General features: G+C 45.6%; 1 protein-coding gene across 1 annotated transcript; it reads right to left on the reverse strand.

Annotated features, from left to right (window-relative positions):
• Window positions 1–1593: 1593 nt before the first annotated feature.
• Window positions 1594–2757, reverse strand: LOC136514377 (uncharacterized). The gene has a single exon (XM_066508343.1). It carries the CDS (start codon window positions 2643–2645, stop codon window positions 1902–1904), a length of 744 nt encoding a protein of 247 aa, XP_066364440.1. The 5' UTR covers window positions 2646–2757; the 3' UTR covers window positions 1594–1901.
• Between the last annotated feature and the right edge of the window lie 16028 nt (window positions 2758–18785).

Genomic DNA, 18785 nt, shown 5'->3' on the forward strand with positions numbered 1-18785 from the left:
TCCAAAACATCAGAAGAATTTAATGTCAATAATGCTTCCCTGTTGCTAAGAACCGCTAACTACATACTAGGTGTTGCTTATTATTTAGAGGGTATGCCAAATAATTTTACCAAACAAATGCTCTCCACAACTAGGAGCTTGTTTGCATATAATGATGAATTGAGTTAGCATTATTAAAAAATCAGTAACATCTAATAATAGGAACATCTGTTGAGACTTGAGAGAGAGAAATTCAGGAAGCTTTTCTTTTCAAAACATCATCATTCTCTTTGCAAGCGCAGGCATAGTTCTAAATCTAGTATTTCTTTCCACAAAGCATAGTTCAGATTGCAATTTGGTAATCACAAACTAGGTCATATTTAAACCCTGACCCATGGTTTAGTATTACGCATCACGAAACACCAAAAAAGAAGATAAAGGAATATCAAGAAACCATTGTCACAGCTCCAAGTTACATGATTAGATCTGACAGTTGCGACCACCACCATACACATGTCTGAACTCCAATGTGAGGGAGCTAAAAAGAAGAGAAATAAGTATATCATTGGTCAAAATTCTATTTCAAATTCAAAATTTTCGAATAGCTTCAACGAATTCAAAGTACGCCCATATATATAATAACGTACAAAACCAGATAATTTAGAGAACAGGGGTCGCGCTTGCAACTTCAAACTCATAAATCTTTGATCACCGAACAACGTACAAATTTGGCCATCTAGTTGATTTGACGGTGGGTTTGACTGGATGACACGTGGTAGTGGGCACACATGTGTCTGTCGTTAACTGTCTGTCGCAGTCAGCACTCGCAAAACATCGTCGCACCGATGTGTCTCCGGGCCGGATCCGCTCGCGTGCACTGCCGTGCCCGGTTGGCCCTCCCCGTAGCCGCGTGGCTCTCCTTGCCGTGCTTGCAGCTCGCGCCCTGTGTTTTCGCAGACGTGCAATACGACGAGGCGCACACACTGCTGCCTGCCGCGCAGGATTCCGGTGCCGGCTCGGAACGCGTCATGGCCGCTGGTGCGCCACGAGCGAGCAACGCAAGCAGACGGTCGTCGATCGGTGTCTTCATCTTGGTCTGCAGGGCGATCGAGGGAGCGGCCTCGGCCAGCCGGCCGGCCGGCATACATCCGCGCCACCTTGGCGTCTCCTGCGTTGACGGCTGCTGGATGCTAGGCAACAAGTTACGTACGGACACACGCATATATATGCCAACACATCGGTTCCTGTCTTTATTATTATCAATCGATGTCATATACTACATACATACATACATGTGTAAATATACTACATACATATACATGTGTAAATACTCGTATTGCAATACGTGGATCGATCGATGTCACAATCCTCTCTGACGGTTAGCAGCTTCCGGTCCTTCTCATGAAGCTTGCAGTAGTCAACATGGCTATTGGTGCTACACTGTTAGTGAGTAATGGTGCTGCGCAGTCAGCGTGTATGTCACAATCTCTGATGGGTGCCACATGCCAACTAGTAACATTGTTTCGTTCGAGTAGTAAAAATGTAGCAAGTCTGGTCTTAATGTAATATAACCATGCACAACAAGTGTATCACATATATATTACCAAATAAATAAATAACACAAGCACAGATTGAGTATATTAACTTACTACAGTACGTACGGTCGACTCGACCCTGATTTAATCTGCGTCCACGCGCATGCATGTTCACTAGTGTTTAATGCCGCTACTCTACTGCAGCTGGAGAGAGGGATGTACTCTAGTAATTTAATTTAATTACTGTTACTACGTACTAGTAGCAACCAGGCCTGCACACGAAAATTAACAAAAGCCAGAGCAAATGCACGACGCAGAGCACCTCCGATGGCAGCAACGCGGCACGTGACATGCATGGCCATCTCTCTTCTTCAGCTAGGAGACGGCTCACGGCTGCGGCGGCGCACCGGTGCCGTCGGCGACGTCGACGCTGGTGGTGCAAGCGAGGAGGCGGCGGAAGATGGCGCGCACGGCGCCGCTGGAGGCCTCATGCAGCCTCCGCACCACGGCGCACCCCTTCTTCTTCCTCCTCCTCCGCCGCCGCCTGCTCTGCTTCCTCCCCTGCTGCTGCTGGTTGCTGCTGCCACGGAGCCCCAGCACGTCGTCGTCCTCCCTGACGACTCTGCTCTCGCCGCGCGCAACGGCAATGCGGTTGCGGGCGCTGCCGACCGAGCCGGCGTCCGTGGACGACCCTCCGTTCCGCTGCGGGAGGAACAGCGGGAACACGGCGGCGCCGCGCTCCCTGACGCGGCCGAGGCACGCCATGGTGCGCTCCGGCACCGTCTCCTTCCTCTTGGAGAAGGTGTAGCTGCGGAGGTACATCTGCCGGCACGAGTAGCTGTCCACCACCCGGGGGCTGCAGTACCCCGCCGGCGCCAGCAGCTCGCCGCTGTTCCGCATGCTGCCGCTGCCGTTGTAGTAGTAGTGGTACGCTGACGCGCTAGCGCCGCCGCCGCTGGCGGGGCTCTCCTGCCCTCCTCCTCCTCCTCCCTGGCGCCGCGCCATGGCCACCGACTTGACGAACTCGGCGTCGGACTCGGGCCACTTGTACAGGCTCACGTAGCTGGCCCGCACCGGCGCGCGGGCGTCCACGCACCCGATGGCCGCCTTGCAGTTGCACCCGGCCGCCATTAATGGCGTCCGCGCGCCGTCGTCCGAGCTAGTCGGCCAGCTACCTATCCAACTAGCTAGCTTACTGATCTGGTTGCATTTGCACCAGCCGCGCGCGCCGGCCGGAGCTCGCTGTCAGTTGTGGAGAGGAGGCGGTGATCGGTGTGGGTGTGTGGCCGGGGTATATTATAAGGGAGACAGGGCGACAGGGACTGGACGACATGGGCGCCATGTGAGGAGGGACGACAGGGTGAAAAGGTGGTGGAAGGAGGAGAGCCCTTGGCTTTGGTTGCAAGGAAAGGTGTTGCGATTTTTGCCGCGAGAATCATATGGCATCATCATGCGTCGTGGTCACTCTCGTGCTGTGCAATGAGTAGTGCCTGGGCAGTCAAAATGTGAGGCCTTCAGCTCTGAAAGTCTGAATAATCCAGTGCAAAGGTGAAACAATGTCAAAAACCTGACATGAAGTAACTTGCATGACAACTCATCAGTTTGGTCGCATTTTCGGTTCTGAGGATATCTCAGTTTGGTCAAGGTCCATGGGTTGTTAACTTGTTATATTGTTCGTGGTTTGGCAGGAATTTAGACATGAAGTTCATTATTAATCGTGTTAATTATGTGGCGTGTTCGACCGCCGCGCGTATTATATATATATTTTTTCTGTCAGGAAGGTAGCCTACCATGTCGATGTATCAAATGTATGCTTGCAACAGTGGAGTGGACATGTATATACATCAGCTGGATAGAAGCTACTCCCCGCATTTCAAAATGGGAGATGTTTTGGTTTTGTCCAAACTCAGGAATACAATCTCGAAAAACTTAACATTTTATAGCAAATTAAGGGGGTCAGTTCCATGCATGCATAGCAGTATGATCAACCCTGCCTGACGAAGCAATTGGGTAGATCCGCGTGTTGACCTCAAGGAAGACAGACAGCTCGACAGAGGCAAGAGCGTGCATGGATTGAAATGATTGTATTGAAACCTGTGGTTAAGGACTCATGATGCGCATATTCAGGGTGCGTATTCCGAGGGACACGCCGCTTACTGTTAACAAATACAGCTACTATACTCCTAATGACTTGAACATATATATATCCTCCATAGTGAGCTGTAATTAGGGACAGGGCAGTATGTTAATGCTAGCAATACATAGGGCGGTAGCTGTTTTACTGGCCATTTGACTCTGCCATGCATGTATCAGTAATCAGGCCTTGTTTAGTTCATTCCCAAAAGTTTACACCCTATCACATCGAATGTTTGGACACATGCATAGAGTATTAAATATAGACTAAATAAATAAATAATTACACATATTGCGACTACTTTACGAGACGAATCTTTTAAGCCTAATTAGTCCATGATTCGACAACAAAGTGCTACAGTAATACATATGCTAGTGACGGATTAATTAGGCTTAATAAATTCATCTCGTGGTTTACCGACAAATTCTGTAATTTGTTTTTGTAATAGTATCCGAACACCCCATGCAACACCCCCACGTGACGTCTAAAACTTTACACCCTAAATTTAAACAAGGCCTGATTCCCGGCAGTAGTGAAAGCAACAGGTCTCTAGCTAGCTCCTTTGTTGATGCCAGTGCCAGTAGAGTAGCACGTCCCTCGTGAACACTCAACAGTAGAGTAGCTGCACTGAGCTTGAAAAATCTGCACCATGAGCTGGAGCTGTAAAATTTCAGTTTCCTGCCATTTCGTTAGTTTATTTGATTGTTCGGAACGAAAAGGCAATAGCCAATAGGCAGGTCCAGTTACGAAAAGGCAACAATAGGCAGGTCCAGTTTGTGATGCGGAGTTGAGCACGCACTAGCAAAGTGACCCAAATGATCGGTTGCCCTTTTTATTAGTTAACCACAATCATATCGGATGGAAGCGTGCGTTGGCAAGAAACTGTTACTCGATCTGTTAGCATTGTGCTGGTGGTGTAGTGATTACAAAAAGGAGGTCGTTTCGTTACCTGGACAATCTTGTTGGAAATTAAATTATTCAGACCACCAGGTTTTCCTTTATTTTTGTTTCTTATATTTATCACTTATCAATGATTCAGATCAACTCCGTCCAAGTCTCAAAAAGAGTGTGCATCTCGCTTTCGAGGAGCTAATTAATTTTAAGTTTGACTACAATAAATTGACTTTTTTTTTACCGAAACGGCAGGGGAGCCCCCTACCTTTTTTTTTTTTTGCTTTTCCATTAAATGAAAGAATAATATTTACAAGAGTATAAATACAAGGCAAAGCCAGGGAAGCAGAGGATGCGCAGATGGAGTTCCGCGTCAACATCCGCATCGAGGGCATCCCACCTCATGCCTGGGGGGGAGGATGTGGCTGCCCTGATCCTGGGGCGATCATGCACCATCCACTACGTTGAGGAGCACACTTGGCGCCGGGAGAGGACAAGGACGTACGATGTGTGGGCCTGGTGCGCAGACCCTAATAAGATCCCGAAGACGATGTGGCTGACCATCACTGACCCGGATGCTGAGCAGCCACCCGTGGACACCCCTCGCATCTACGTGCAGGTCCACCACGAGCTGCCAACCGGGCTCAAGCATGCCCTGTCCTACAAGGTCTTCCCCCACCTGGTGGTGGTCGAGGATATGTCCTTCATCAATGGGGATGGTGGACAGGGAGGCCCCCCATACCGCAAGAGGCGCAGGGAGTTTCTCTGGAGGTATGGTGAGCCAGACTCCCTGGGAGAGGCCTGGGGACGCCAGGGCAGAGACCGTGGGCACCAAGAGCATCGCAACCACAGAAGGGATGAGGACCACGACGGCCGTGGCGGCAACAACCGCCGACACAGAAGCGTCTCAGCCTGGGGCCGTGTCACTCGCTGCCGCAATGGAGTTGTGGACTGCTACAGCACCAACTTCCGTGGGCCTGCGCCGCGCGGAGGAGGCTCCTACCGGTCAAGGCTTTGGGAAGAGCCCATGAGGTTTATGTACAAGAAGAAGGTGGCACCTGCACCGACTACAACAAAAGCAAGTAAGAACATGAAGCATGTCTCCTTCACTGAATCGTTTCGTTTTTGGGAGAATCCATTAAAGTTGCAAGTGAGCCTCCTTTCCAAATCCTTGAGGTTCCGTGCCATGATAACCCAACAGATAATTTTGATCCTATGCTTCATGAGTTCCTCATTCATGTTGATCAAGGTGAACATGGCAAGAAGGCAACCAAGACAGCTGACCAAGAGTTGCTGAAGGAGCGCAAGTCAGGGGACATCCTGGTCCAAGACAAGGGGGCCGTGGCCAGTACTGACCCGCTCCAAGATCTGCTGGTGAGTTCTTTTTGCTCCGGAACAGTTGCAGAAATGGAGGATATCAATGTTGTCACTAGTCCACCTTCAGATAGTCCTATGAATACAACTAAGTTTTTTAACACGTCACAAGTAGATGGCTTCACAACTCCCTCACCGTCACTCATAGACCCAACTGTTTTAGTAGAGGGGCAGGAAGTATTGGGGGATTTAAATAACTTGATCAACATTAATCCTGGCCCAAGTGAAGTAGCACTGCAACTTGTCACGCCACTTTTAGACAGTTTGACAACACCTCGACCTGAACATGCTGAAAATGCAAACCATGACATACAGAACCAAACTCCTATAGTTGAGGAACATGTTCAATCAGGAAATGAAAATGGCTTGCTGAACAACTGCCCTGTAGACCTCTTTCTTGCATCCATCTCTACAGAGGTAGACCAGCCTCTACTACCAGACCCTGCTACACTAAACAACCCACAACCCCAACCAAAATTTAAAAGCCACAGAGTTGCATCCTCAGTCACCAAGCGGAAGAGTGTGCGTCTTACAGCCAAAGCGCAGTCCAGAATTGGAAAAGATACTATACAAATAGCTCAGGACTTGCTGGTCAAGAAATTGGGAGAACTTTCTCCAGACAATCAGGCTGCAAATATTCATAACATTGAGTCGTTCTCGCAGCACCTCGATCAACCACTAACCAAGAAGAGCATGGAGGCCCTTCAGGTTCTGGTGGAGCATGGTGCCAAGAAGATGAAGAAGGGGGGGGGGGGGGCAACCCCAGGAAGCAAGGACCAGCAACACGCATGGAGGTGGCCTGAGGCACATTGCCTCGAGAAACAATAGGGGCGGTTACCCCAAATGATAGCTCTTACTGACATCTCATCCTAGGCATCGGTGGCCTAGGACTCTCATGTCGCTTTAGTTTGGGCCCTGCGTGGCTGTCAAGGGGTTTGTATGCTCAAGTTATGCAGATCGTCGGAATAGACTAGCACTGTGGATGTGTCATCTCAAGGATCTTTTAGTTTATTGACCGACAGGGGAGACTATGGCCTGCTGGCTCTATTGCCTTTGGTAAACCCCATTCGGTTCTATTTCGAATATTAGGGACCTGCTGGCCTCGCTGTCTTTGGTCCATGTATGTCAGGAACTTGGTCTATGCTTTAGTTGCTAATGATGGTTAATGTCGCAGAAAAATTGCTCGGTCTTATGTTGGAATGTTAGAGGCCTCAACGATGGGGTGAAGCGGGCAAGTGTGCGCAATCTCATTAGCGCATCCAATGCGACTATTGTATGCCTTCAGGAAGCCAAGATAGAAAGCTAGACTCAGAGTCTCCTTGTAGAAACCGTGGGTCCGGTTTTGGCTCGAAATTGCAGTTTTCTTCCATCGATAGGGGCAGCGGGAGGTATCCTAATGGCAATGTCTGACCAATTCTTCAGTATGTCACCTTTGCAGACAACGAACCATTCTGTGTCTGCTGAAATCATGATACTAGAAGAGAACCTAACCTGGTGTTTGACAGGTGTGTATGGGCCATAGAATGATCAAGAAAAAATTGCTTTCCTTCAAGAGATTACAGACCTCAGGCAGCATATAAGGACACCATGGCTTATCATAGGGGACTTTAACCTCATTTATAGAGCCGAAGATAAAAACAACGATAGGGTCAACATCCGAATGCTCAACAGATTTAAAAATACAATAGACAATTTGCAGCTAGCACCTCTGGAGTTGAAAGGGAGGCGATTCACATGGTGCAACGACCAACAAAACCCAACGATGACAAAAATTGATCATTTCCTAGCATCAACCGAATGGTTGGAAATCTTCCCAAGAACTGACCTCCAGGCTTTAGCATCTTTGGGCTCTGATCATTGCCCATTATTTCTTCAGAGAGATACGGATTTTGACTTCTACCGAGGTTTCCGTTTTGAGGCGCACTGGATACACATGCCGGAATTTACACAAACGGTCCAGGTGGCTTGGGAGCAACCAGTAAGCTCTCAGGACCCGATGCTGCGTATGCATGTCAAACTTTTGCGCACAGCAAGAGCCCTTAAAATATGGAGGCGAACACAACTCAGTGATTGAAAACTAAGAGACGCCATTCTTCACTTGATTCTATTAGAACTTGAGAAAGCACAAGAAAGATGCACACCGACGACGGAAGAGTTGGAATTTAAAAGATACCTGAAGATGAAATCTTTAGGCCTTGCTGCCATTCAAAGGGCAAGAGCCAGACAACATTCCCGGCTGACATGGATTAGAAAATGGGACACTAATACCAAGTTTTTTCAGCTCCACGCTAACGCTAGACATAAGAAAAATTATATTAGCACAATCCAAAGTGATGAGGGGCTCGCCGTCACTCAGCATGACAAATCTAAAGCTGCACTAGAGTTCTTTTCAAATGCTGTTGTTGGTAGAATGCCGAGAGGTCGGGCTATCAATTGGGAGCAGCTGGGCTATTACCCGCACAACCTTGATGATTTAGACACGCCATTCACAGAAGAGGAATTGCTCAACACAATCAGGGAATTACCGCCAAAAAAAGCTCCGGGCCCGGACGGCTTCATTGGAGTTTTCTATAAAAAATGCTGGGAAATAATCAAAGACGATCTTTACGCGGCAATACTTGGTTTCTATAACCACAGAACTGCTAAGATGAGTTTGTTCAACGAGGCCAATATTGTATTTGTCGGTGCAGAAAGTGACCAACTAGTAAATATTTGTAGTTTTGCTGTACGTTGTGATCGGAGGTGGCCTAGCACTCAATGACACGGGATTTATACTGGTTCAGGCAACGTGCCCTACGTCCAGTGGGGGTCGGTCGGTGACTTTATTCCCGAGCCTAGGTGCTCGAAGTCTGTAGTGGGGGTACAAACGAGAAGGAGGAAGAAGGGGGGATACAAGAGGTTCGGTCGGCTCTGACCGGAAGGGTCGCGGTCGGAACTTGGTGGTCCTGCGGTTGGGAGTGTTGATGTCTATCTAGTGAGTCTGAGCTTGAAAAAGTCGATCTCCTTTGGTTGGAGGGAGCGCATCCCCTTTTATAGATAAAGGAGATGGCTTTTACAGGTGAGAGGGAGAGAGTATAGATATTTCTAAGCCTTGTTGCCTACGGTGATGAAAACTGGATAATGGTTGAAGCCCCCCAATACTGTCGATGTTGTTGTAGGATGTCAGATGTGCACGGGGGGTCGAGCTATCTTCTTCAGAAAGGATGGACGTCGGCACCTGCAAATACTTCTGGATGCCTAGCGGCATGTGAGGAGCCGTGCTATGTTCACCCGGTATGGCAAATCATCGAGCCCATACTGTGATTGATGTCCAGAGACACGTGGGGGGGCTTACCATATGGGAGTTTCTAGCGGGCCCTACAATACTTTGTGTCAGGGTGGCTGCAGAGCACTGTTTTGTGCAGTGTATGGTCCCTAGTACAGTGGTTTTGACTTATGAGCCATGCCTTGCCTTTCTCCGCACGCCTTCTAGTTCTTTTCCGAGCGGGTGTCCCCGGTCGGATGGTCCCCAGTCGGTTCTGGCGTGCTAGTCGGAGAATAGCGATGAGCAGGGTTTTCTATGAACCCGGGTCGGAGACACGAGGTCAAGGTCGGAGGCGGTCCTCGAGTCAGGCTTTCCGAGCGGAGGCCGTGTGAAGGCGGCCGGGGCCTGAAGCCAGCGCTCCGATCGGAGAGGCCATTCGGAGTTGGCATGAGCCTGAGGTGCTCCGGTTGGAAAGATGGGCCGAAGGCGGCCAGGGCCTGAAGCGAGTGCTTCGGTCTGTTGAGTTTAGACTCTTGGGCCGGTCCAGAAGAAAAAAAGGCCGTCCTTCTGGACCGAGCCTTGGCGTGGAAGCCGGTCCCCGAGGGACCCCGGGTTTATGAACCCGACAGTATTGCTGCTGAAAAAACAAGATGCAAGGACTTTAAATGAATATAGACCAATAAGTCTCATCAACAGCATGGTTAAAATCATCACTAAGATGCTGGCGAACAGATTGGCGCCACACTTGAATGAGTTGGTGTCGAATGCCCAAAATGCTTTCATCAAGAAAAGGTGTATTCACGATAATTTCATTTATGTACAAAGGGTCATCCAGCTCCTACACAAGAACAAGAAACCAGCTTTGTTTATCAAATTGGACATTTCGAAAGCTTTCGACTCAATAGAATGGCCCTATCTCCTTGAGGTGCTTAAAGCACTCAGTTTTAGCAGGAACTGGCGCAACTGGATATCAGCAATTCTCGGCACCTCATCATCCAAAATTCTCTTTAATGGTACACCGACTCAAAATATTCCTCATGCGAGAGGTCTCAGGTAGGGCGATCCATTGTCACCTTTATTGTTCATCATCGCCATAGACCCGTTACAACATATCATCGAACATGTAGCTCAGCGGGGTATTCTACACCTAGTTTTGCCCAAGGCCGCAAACTTGCGATGCTCTTTGTATGCGGACGATGCAGCCATATTTGCAAACCCGAACATTATAGAGTTGAAGAATGTTCAAAAAATACTAAAGTTCTTCGGAGAATGCTCGGGGCTAAAAATTAACATGGAAAAGACGGAGATCTTTCCGATAAGGGTACAACCTGACTTAATACCTTCACTCATCCAGAATTTTCCTGGGAAAATTGGAACTTTTCCAGGAAAATATCTTGGGCTACCACTTCACACAAGGAAGCTAAGGAAAATTGAATTCCAGCCGCTAGTAGATAAGATAGAAACCAGGCTACCGGGATGGAAAGGAAAATTATTGTCAACCTCTGGAAGGGAAACATTAATAAAAAATAGTTCTTTCCTCCATTCCAATCCACCACTTCACAGTTTTCCAGGCGCACAAAGGGGTGCTCAAAAGGATTGACAGATTACGCCGCAGTTTCCTTTGGCGTGGTGAAACTCCAGAGAACATTACCGGGGGACATTCACTTATTAACTGGCCCACCACCTGCCTCCCAAAGGAAGGGGGGGGATTGGTATCATGGATTTAGAGAGATTCACAAGAGCTTTGAGGTTGAGATGGCTATGGTTCAAGTGGAAACAAAAGGAAAGAGCATGGACAAACCTAGAAGTCCCATGCGACAAGACCGACCATGAGCTTTTCAACACATCGACCGTAGTAAATATTGGCAATGAAAAAACAGCTTTGTTCTGGACTTCGTCATGGATTAACGGCGCTTCGGCAAAAACAATCGCGCCTAGCTTGTTTCAGAAGACGCACAGGAAGAAGATTTCAGTGCAAAAGGCTCTAGAAAATAACAGATGGATTGACCACATATATCCACCGAATTTACATGTAGAGGTCTCTGAATTTGCCGAGCTTTGGGAGGCCATCAAGGATACGCAGTTGATCAACAATATGGAAGACGATATAAGATGGCGTTGGACAGAAAGTGGAGAGTACACAACAAAAAGCACTTATGAAATTCAGTTCCAGGGGACCTTTTTCAATCTCAGAATTATGCCAATTTGGAAGGCCAAGACGGAATCGAAATGCAGATTCTTCGCATGGACACTAATGCACAAAAAAATTCTGGCCGCAAACAACTTGATGAAGCGAGGATGGACGGATGACCCCATATGTAAACTATGTACAAATGATCAAGAGACACCAAGGCACCTGTGTAAAGATTGCCCTTTCACTAAGGAAGTGTGGGAGTTGATCAAGATATGGTTTAGTTTAACTGACCTAAGCTCCATAAACACAACTGGGGCGCTTCATAATTATTGGCAAAGATGTAGGAGAAAAGTTGATAAAAATCAAAGACGACGCTTCGACGGGATCATAATCTATTTTTGGTGGAATATCTGGAAAGAGAGGAACAGGCGAACTTTCCAACAAAAAAGTTTGAGCTCAAGACAAGTCGCAAGTTTATGCAAAGATGATATAAGTCAGTTTTCTTTGGCGATGGCTCCAATTCATAATACGGCGAACTAGCAGTAGACCTCTTCTTCAGTTGGGCCAGGGTTCTTGTTTTCGGAGTGTCCCTAGTCTCAGTCTTTTTACCCGTTTTCTTTCGTACAGTTGTTTTTTCTGCCGTTTTACTGGTTTCCGTTTTGATTAGCAGGGGACGCTGGGTGTAAATAGGGAGTTGTATTTGCTCTTTTTTTCTCTTTATATCGTCTAATAAAATCTGCGGCAAAGCTTTTGCCGCCCTTTCGAAAAAAAATAAATACAAGGCACATATGCCCAAAGTAAAAAAGCAACTTATAACAGGTAACTATCTCTCCAAATGCGAAGGGCTGACTCAACTGCTGGTTTGGCCTTAGTGCACACTTGGCCAAGTTCCTTCTTAAAAGTTCTTTTCCATGAGTTGATATCAATATGCTCATTATAAAAAATAATTGCATTTCTAGCTGTCCATATTACCCAGCAGGCAGTTATGAAGATCTCTCTAAAAATAGGACTACCAAAGTTTGATCGAGCGACAATCACCATGTCCGGGGGGGGGGGGGGGGGGGGGGGCAAGCTTAAATCCCAATCAATTGGGATTGAGTTCCAGCAAGCTTGACTGAAATCACATTCAAAGAACAGATGGAAACTGGTCTCCTCATGACCTGCATTGCATAGTACACAAGTGTAGTCATCAAGCTCCATATTCTTTCTTCTTAGCAAATTTCTGGTGTTTAGTCTGTCTCTAAGAAGCCAGAAGAAAAACTTATGTTTTCCAAGATTGTTGGATGCCCAAAGCCATCTGAACAGGGGGGAAGTATCTGTGTGTCCAATGAGCTTAGTGTATGCCTTTTTGCTGCTGTAACCAGAATCCCCTAGCAGTAGGTCCATTTGTCATTCAAATTTCCATCTCCTATTCTTTGTAGAATGAGGTTTTGGGCTTCTTCTAACTGAGTTGCAGCTAGGGTAGATAGAGGGAGTCTAAACAGCCTGTCTGCCTCATTTTCTAGGAAGTATTGAATGGAGCATTTTGGTTTGGTGGCGTATGAGAACAACTGTGGAAAATCATCTCTGAGTGTTTGTCCTGCCCAACTACCTAACCAGAAAAGTTCAGTGTTTCCTCTATTTGGACTGCAGACTGCCATAGACTGAAACTTGCCAAAGAGTTTGAGGATATCTTTCCACCAGAATGATCCAACAGGGCTTCTTGCCTGTGGTGGTGTTTGGGGAGAAGAATATAATTTGTTCCATGTAAGTGAGACCCAAGGTAGGACAGATTTGTTATAGAACTTATCAAGGAATTTCATTAGAAGAGCATTGTTGTGACTTTCAATATCCACTATCCCAAGTCCCCCTTGATCTTTGGGTTTACAAGCTGTCTCCCAAGCCACTAAACAAGTGCCTTTTCTGTTAATGTCTCTCTACTCCATAGACAGTGTTTTCTATATATGTCTATCTGTTTTATTACTTGGGGAGGGATTTTTAGACTGCACATGTAGAAGGTTGGCAATGCAGAGAAAACTGAGTTGACCAAAATTAGCCTTCCATCATAGGAGAGGAACTTACTGGTTCCTGAAAGTCTTTCTCAATTCTAGTCAGCATTGGACTGAATTCTTGCAGGGTAGGTTTAGTGGTGCCAAGGGGGAGTCCCAAATAAGTGAAAGGCATAGTGCCCAATTTTCATCCAAAAGTGTTGGCTAGGTGCAAAGCTTTATCATCAGAGCAGTTGATTGGGACAAGGAATGATTTGTTGAAGTTGACATGCAGCCCTGTGGAATCAGAGAAGGGTCTCAGTATGCATTTGAGGTTGAACAAAACCCTGGCATCTCCAGGCAAAATGAGCAGGGTGTCATCAGCATACTGTAGAATTGGAAAGTCTCCTCCAAAATTATCAGAGATAGGATGCTTTATGATTCCATTGAGCCAAGCTTTGTTCACCACTATCTGAAGCAAGTCTGCTGCTAAGACAAAAAGAAGGGGAGAGAGGGGATCACCCTGTCCTAACTCCCCTTTTACATTTGAAGGGCTTCCCAGGAATCCCATTCAAAAGGACAGAAGAAGATCCAGTGCTTAAGATATTTTGTATCCAATCGATCCATCTGTCAGAAAAACCCTTATGTTTGAGAACCTACAAAATCACTGGGTGCTCTAATTTATCAAAAGCCTTCTTAAAGTCAAGCTTTAGAATGACAATCTCTTTCTTTGATTGATGGCAGAGATGCAGGAATTGGAAGGCCCAAGCTAAACAATCTTGTATGGTTCTGTTTTTAATGAAACCATATTGGTTTGGGTGGATCAGTTGTAGGATTACTGATTGTAGTCTCATTGAAAGGATCTTGGTAATGCATTTGAGGGAGTAATTTACAGAGAAATGGGTCTAAAATCATCCACAGTTTCTGGATTATCTCTCTTAGGTATAAGAGCAATCACTGAGGAGTTGATACTTGTCAGGTCCACATTGTGGTCACAGAAGTCTCTGAGCAATCTTGCGAAATTCACCTTTATGGTATTCCAACATTTTTTTATGAACAACCCATTGAAACCATCAGGCCCTGGAGCATGGTTGTTTGGAAGATCCTTGATTACCCTGTCTATTTCATTTTGGCTGAAATCTTCATCAAGATGATCCAGGTTGTGTGCTATAAGCAAATCACTGAGATTATAAGCCATCTGGGAATATTCACTGATACCCAGTCTATCTTTGAAAGAAGACCAAAAAATGTTGGCCTTTTGTTCATGGTCCACAAATGTAGTGCCATCAGGACCTTTGAGTGAGACAATGAAATTTCTTTTATGAGATAGTGCAGCCATTGTGTGGAAAAAGTTTGTATTTTCATCCCCTAACTTTATCCATCTGACTGTATTTCTCTGCTTCCAGTAGATTTTTTTTTTGCTTCCAGGAGGGAGGAGAGATGATGCTTCACTAAAGATCTGAAGAGTGTTTCAAGCCTGGAGAGAGCTCTCTGGTCTTCCAAGCTATCTAGCAGAAGCAGAACCCAATTGCAGTTGTAGATGAGTTTGTTCATATTGGAGAGTTTTCTGCTCCAAGATTTCAATCCTGCTCTCACTTGTTTCAATTTAGCTGATAAATTCTTGGCAGCATTGGCATAGTGAGGTGAATTATCCCAATGAAGTTTGGCAGTGTCTTGGAAGGTAGGGTGGTCAATCCAGAAATTTTCAAATCTGAACATGTTACCTTTTGGAATGTTACTACCAATATGTACAAGACACTGGTTTGGACAAAGGCTGAACAAAGGTGGCAGGGTAGGAAAGGGTCCAGCTTTGGGAGGTGAAAACCCAATCCAACTTGACAAGAAGGGGATCAGATTGCATGTTGCTCCAAGTAAATTTTCTGCCACTGAATGAAATCTCTACAAAATCCAGGTCAGAAATGATTTGATTGAAAAGATTCATCTCTGTCAGGTCACCACCTGGCTTGTTTCTGTTACTTGGATTCTTGATTAGATTGAAGTCACCAGCAATAACACAATCATCTAGTTCTGGAATGTCAACATTCATTAGCCAGGTTGCAAAGCCCATTTTCTGTGGGGAACTAACAGGACCATAAATATTGGTGACATGAAAGGTCTTGTGATCAAGTCTGCAAAACAACTTAACAGTGATGGCATAAGAATTACTTTGCACAATGGTACCATCAAAATAGCTACTGTTCCAAACAGTTAAGAGACCCCCAGATGCATCAATAGCGGGAGAGAAAGCAAAAGTACCAAGGTTTCTTGGACAGAATTTTTTGATATAAAAATTATCAATACTCTCTCTCTTAGTTTCTTGAATCCAAAGGATTTGGCAAGCACTCTCACTTATTTTGTCTCTGATAGCATCCCACTTTTCTTGTGAATTGAGACCCCTTATGTTCCAGAAAAGAATTTTCATTTGTCTGTTATTATCCATATAAAACAACTGGGGGATTGGGAGGGTGCTTGGTCATCACAGAACCAAACCAAAAGAGGTCAGAGGCAAAGATCTGATTCAAATCAATTAAAAGGACCAGGACAGTCACATTCACAAACACTGAATAGCTCATGACAGGAGTAGCATAAGAATAGCACAAGTAAAAGTGATAGAAAGCTTTCTGGTGAAAACACAGGAAGTAACTAGCAACATTAAAGCGATTATGATTAAGGTACTTGGTAACCAAGTTTAACAAAGAGCTCCTAGGGGTGTCAAAACACCAGATACAACATTGAGGATTCTTATTCATCTAGTTCGCAGACTAGGCATAGGAGCTAAATTAACTACTAACAAAAGGTTGCACTGTCAAGGGGACCAGTGCCACAGGTTCTCCACATCTGGACTTAAACATCTATGTTGTCGTCTCCAAGAAGAGCAGCCGAGACACTCTCGGGCTGTATCTGCAATAAGCCTATAGCAATCCCCTCTATGATTTCCTTGGAGAGATGGGGAGCAGGCCCTGGCATGATTGCAAGGGGCATGGGTTCATCAACAGTAGCAGCAGGTTCTTTAGCTTTCTTGGCGCTTTCAGCATCTTTGAAACCCTGAAGCTTGTTGGAGATTCTTTTGCTGCGTCTCAGGAAGCCGTCATCCAGCTTCTCTTTGACCTTCAAAGCTCTTTTTGCGAGGGTTCATGAACACTGCTGGGGGGTCATCCAGCACTAGCAAATCAGCATCATCATCAGTTTCTTCAGGATCATCGGCAACTTCATTTGCAACTTCATCAGCTGCTTCCTCATTGACATCCTCAGCATCATAATCCTGGTAATCCAAGGCAATCTTCTCAAGGGAATGATCACCTAACTGTGGATGCAGCAAGAAAGCCAAATGGACCAGGATATGAGAATCATTGAAAAAGGATGGGATCATAGTATTATGGTCGATGTCAATTAGAGATAAGTTTCTGAGAAAGTTAGAAGAGGGGGAAACTGAGATGAAATTGAGTACCATCTGAAGCAGGGAGGGTACAACTGTGACCAATGGATCTTCTGGGATAGATGGCCCATAGATGACTGATCTGAGAGCATGCTTCTTTGGCATTGCAACTGCATCCAGAACAGGGAAAGTGGTCTGTCTTGCAGGTGGGGCTTCTTTAGACTGGACCATTTGTGCCTGTTCTGTACCAGTTTCAACATCCATCATCACAATATTGCCATCTGCATGAACAACATCATCAGGTGCAACGTGTTCCACCCAACGTCCTCGACCACCAACATCCACATTCATTGCAGAACCAGCATTGGAACCATCAGGTGTAGCATTGGACCGGGCTGGTGGAGCAAGTCCTTCCCAACGTGGGGGTTGTGGAGCAACAGGGTGCAGAAGGCCTTCAGTCACAAAAGCTTCTTCATCTTGGGGAATGCTAACATTCTGTTTCTTCAACACAAAGCATGGAACTGTCAAAAGATCTACCTTTGTGGGCGAGACCTGCATTCACTTTGACAGAGTCTGGGATTCTAGCATCATCATTCAAGTACACCTTTGCAACAACACGGGCTAAGTGTTCATAGTCATGCCAATGAACAAGTATACCAAAACCTGAGACAGCCTTAGCAACTACAACTGCATTCTTCAAATCCTCAGGAAAACCTACTAGCATAACCCAAGCCTCCCGATCTAGATCAAACGAACGAGCGTTCTCTGCCTCATCATGCTTGATTACTGACATTGCATAATTTCCAAAATGAAACATAGGCCCCAGAAACCTCTCTCTTTCTAACGGATTCTTGAAACGAACATAAGCATCACCAAGTGCACAGGGTTGAATCTCACTGAGGTGAACCTGATGCACTTCTTGAAAGAAAGTGTGGAGAGCAGTTTTCAGGCTGTCGAAGTCGTCCTTGTGCACGGGGGGTTGAGCCGGACGATCGCCCAGACACTTGGCATTTGGGCCGTGCGATGGGCCACTAGCAGCGCCAGAGGAAGATGTTCCGGCTTTTGAATTTGAAATTTCTGCAGTAAAGGAGAAGGGCGCGGATCGCGCCGAGCGCGGTGCATGCGGGGGCCCAACCTCATTGACTTTGTTCGGCTTCTTTTTTTTTTTTTTTTTGAACCGAAACAGTATTTTTCTCTCACAACAATTCAGCCAGAATAGTATTTTTCAGCCAGTTTCAGCCAAAATTCTACAAGCCGAACGGGGCCTCAGGAAGAACAGGCGGTGTTCTTCTCTCCCTCAGAGAACTAGAACTCAAAAAAGATTTGGAGTTGTTCCTAGGGGCATGAAAAAATTCACAGAAGTTTTTTGCATAATCTGAAGGATAATTCAAACGTCGAAAGACTGATTTCTTGGGTGGTGGAAGAGATCTTACTACCTCAGCAAAACTTTTCTTTTTAGATATGAGTATTTTTTTTATATTTGTTATATTTAAGATTGATTGCTACTCAAAAAAACCAGATTTGATTTGTTTGGAAACATTTTTTTAAGCAACGGCGGAAGGAATAGAATTTATGTTCACTACCTAGGAAGAAGAATACGGCAGTAGCTTTATTTTGTCAACAACTACTCAGCATGACACAGCATAGCACATATAGGGAAGAAATTAATATGACTAAGAGAGCAGATGCAGGCAGTAACCTAAAAGTTACCTAACTCCATCTCCTACATAAAATTGGCCTCATTGGCCCTGCAGCATGCAATCCTGGCTAGCTTGTTCAGCTTGTAGGGTCTAAAGAATCGATAAACAAATTTTGTTACTTATAAAACCTTGTCGTGTGCAATGCAAAACAGGGGCACGGTGCCTTTAACTGAGAATTTTGGAATATAGGGAGAAATCTATTTTTCGCCTTCCAACTATTGTCCGAGTTTAATTTTGGCCATGCAGCTCCAAAACTAGAAATCTTTAACCACTGGCAATCAATACCGGTTAAATTTATTTGGCCATCTTGCTAGTTTCAAAGGTGGTTTTATATTTTCTAAAAGATCATAAGTAATTCATTTTAAATTAAAAATATGAAACTAGTTTATTTAAAAAAAATAAAACGTGTCTGCTGGTGCTAGATCTTGAGTAATTTAATTTGGATATTATT

This window comes from Miscanthus floridulus, chromosome 16, assembly GCF_019320115.1.
Source record: "Miscanthus floridulus cultivar M001 chromosome 16, ASM1932011v1, whole genome shotgun sequence".
Classification (NCBI taxonomy): Eukaryota; Viridiplantae; Streptophyta; class Magnoliopsida; order Poales; family Poaceae; genus Miscanthus; species Miscanthus floridulus.

Coding starts and splice junctions, on each gene's coding strand:
- LOC136514377 (XM_066508343.1), bottom strand. CDS start 2,645: ATGGCGGCCGGGTGCAACTGCAAGGCGGCCATCGGGTGCGTGGACGCC.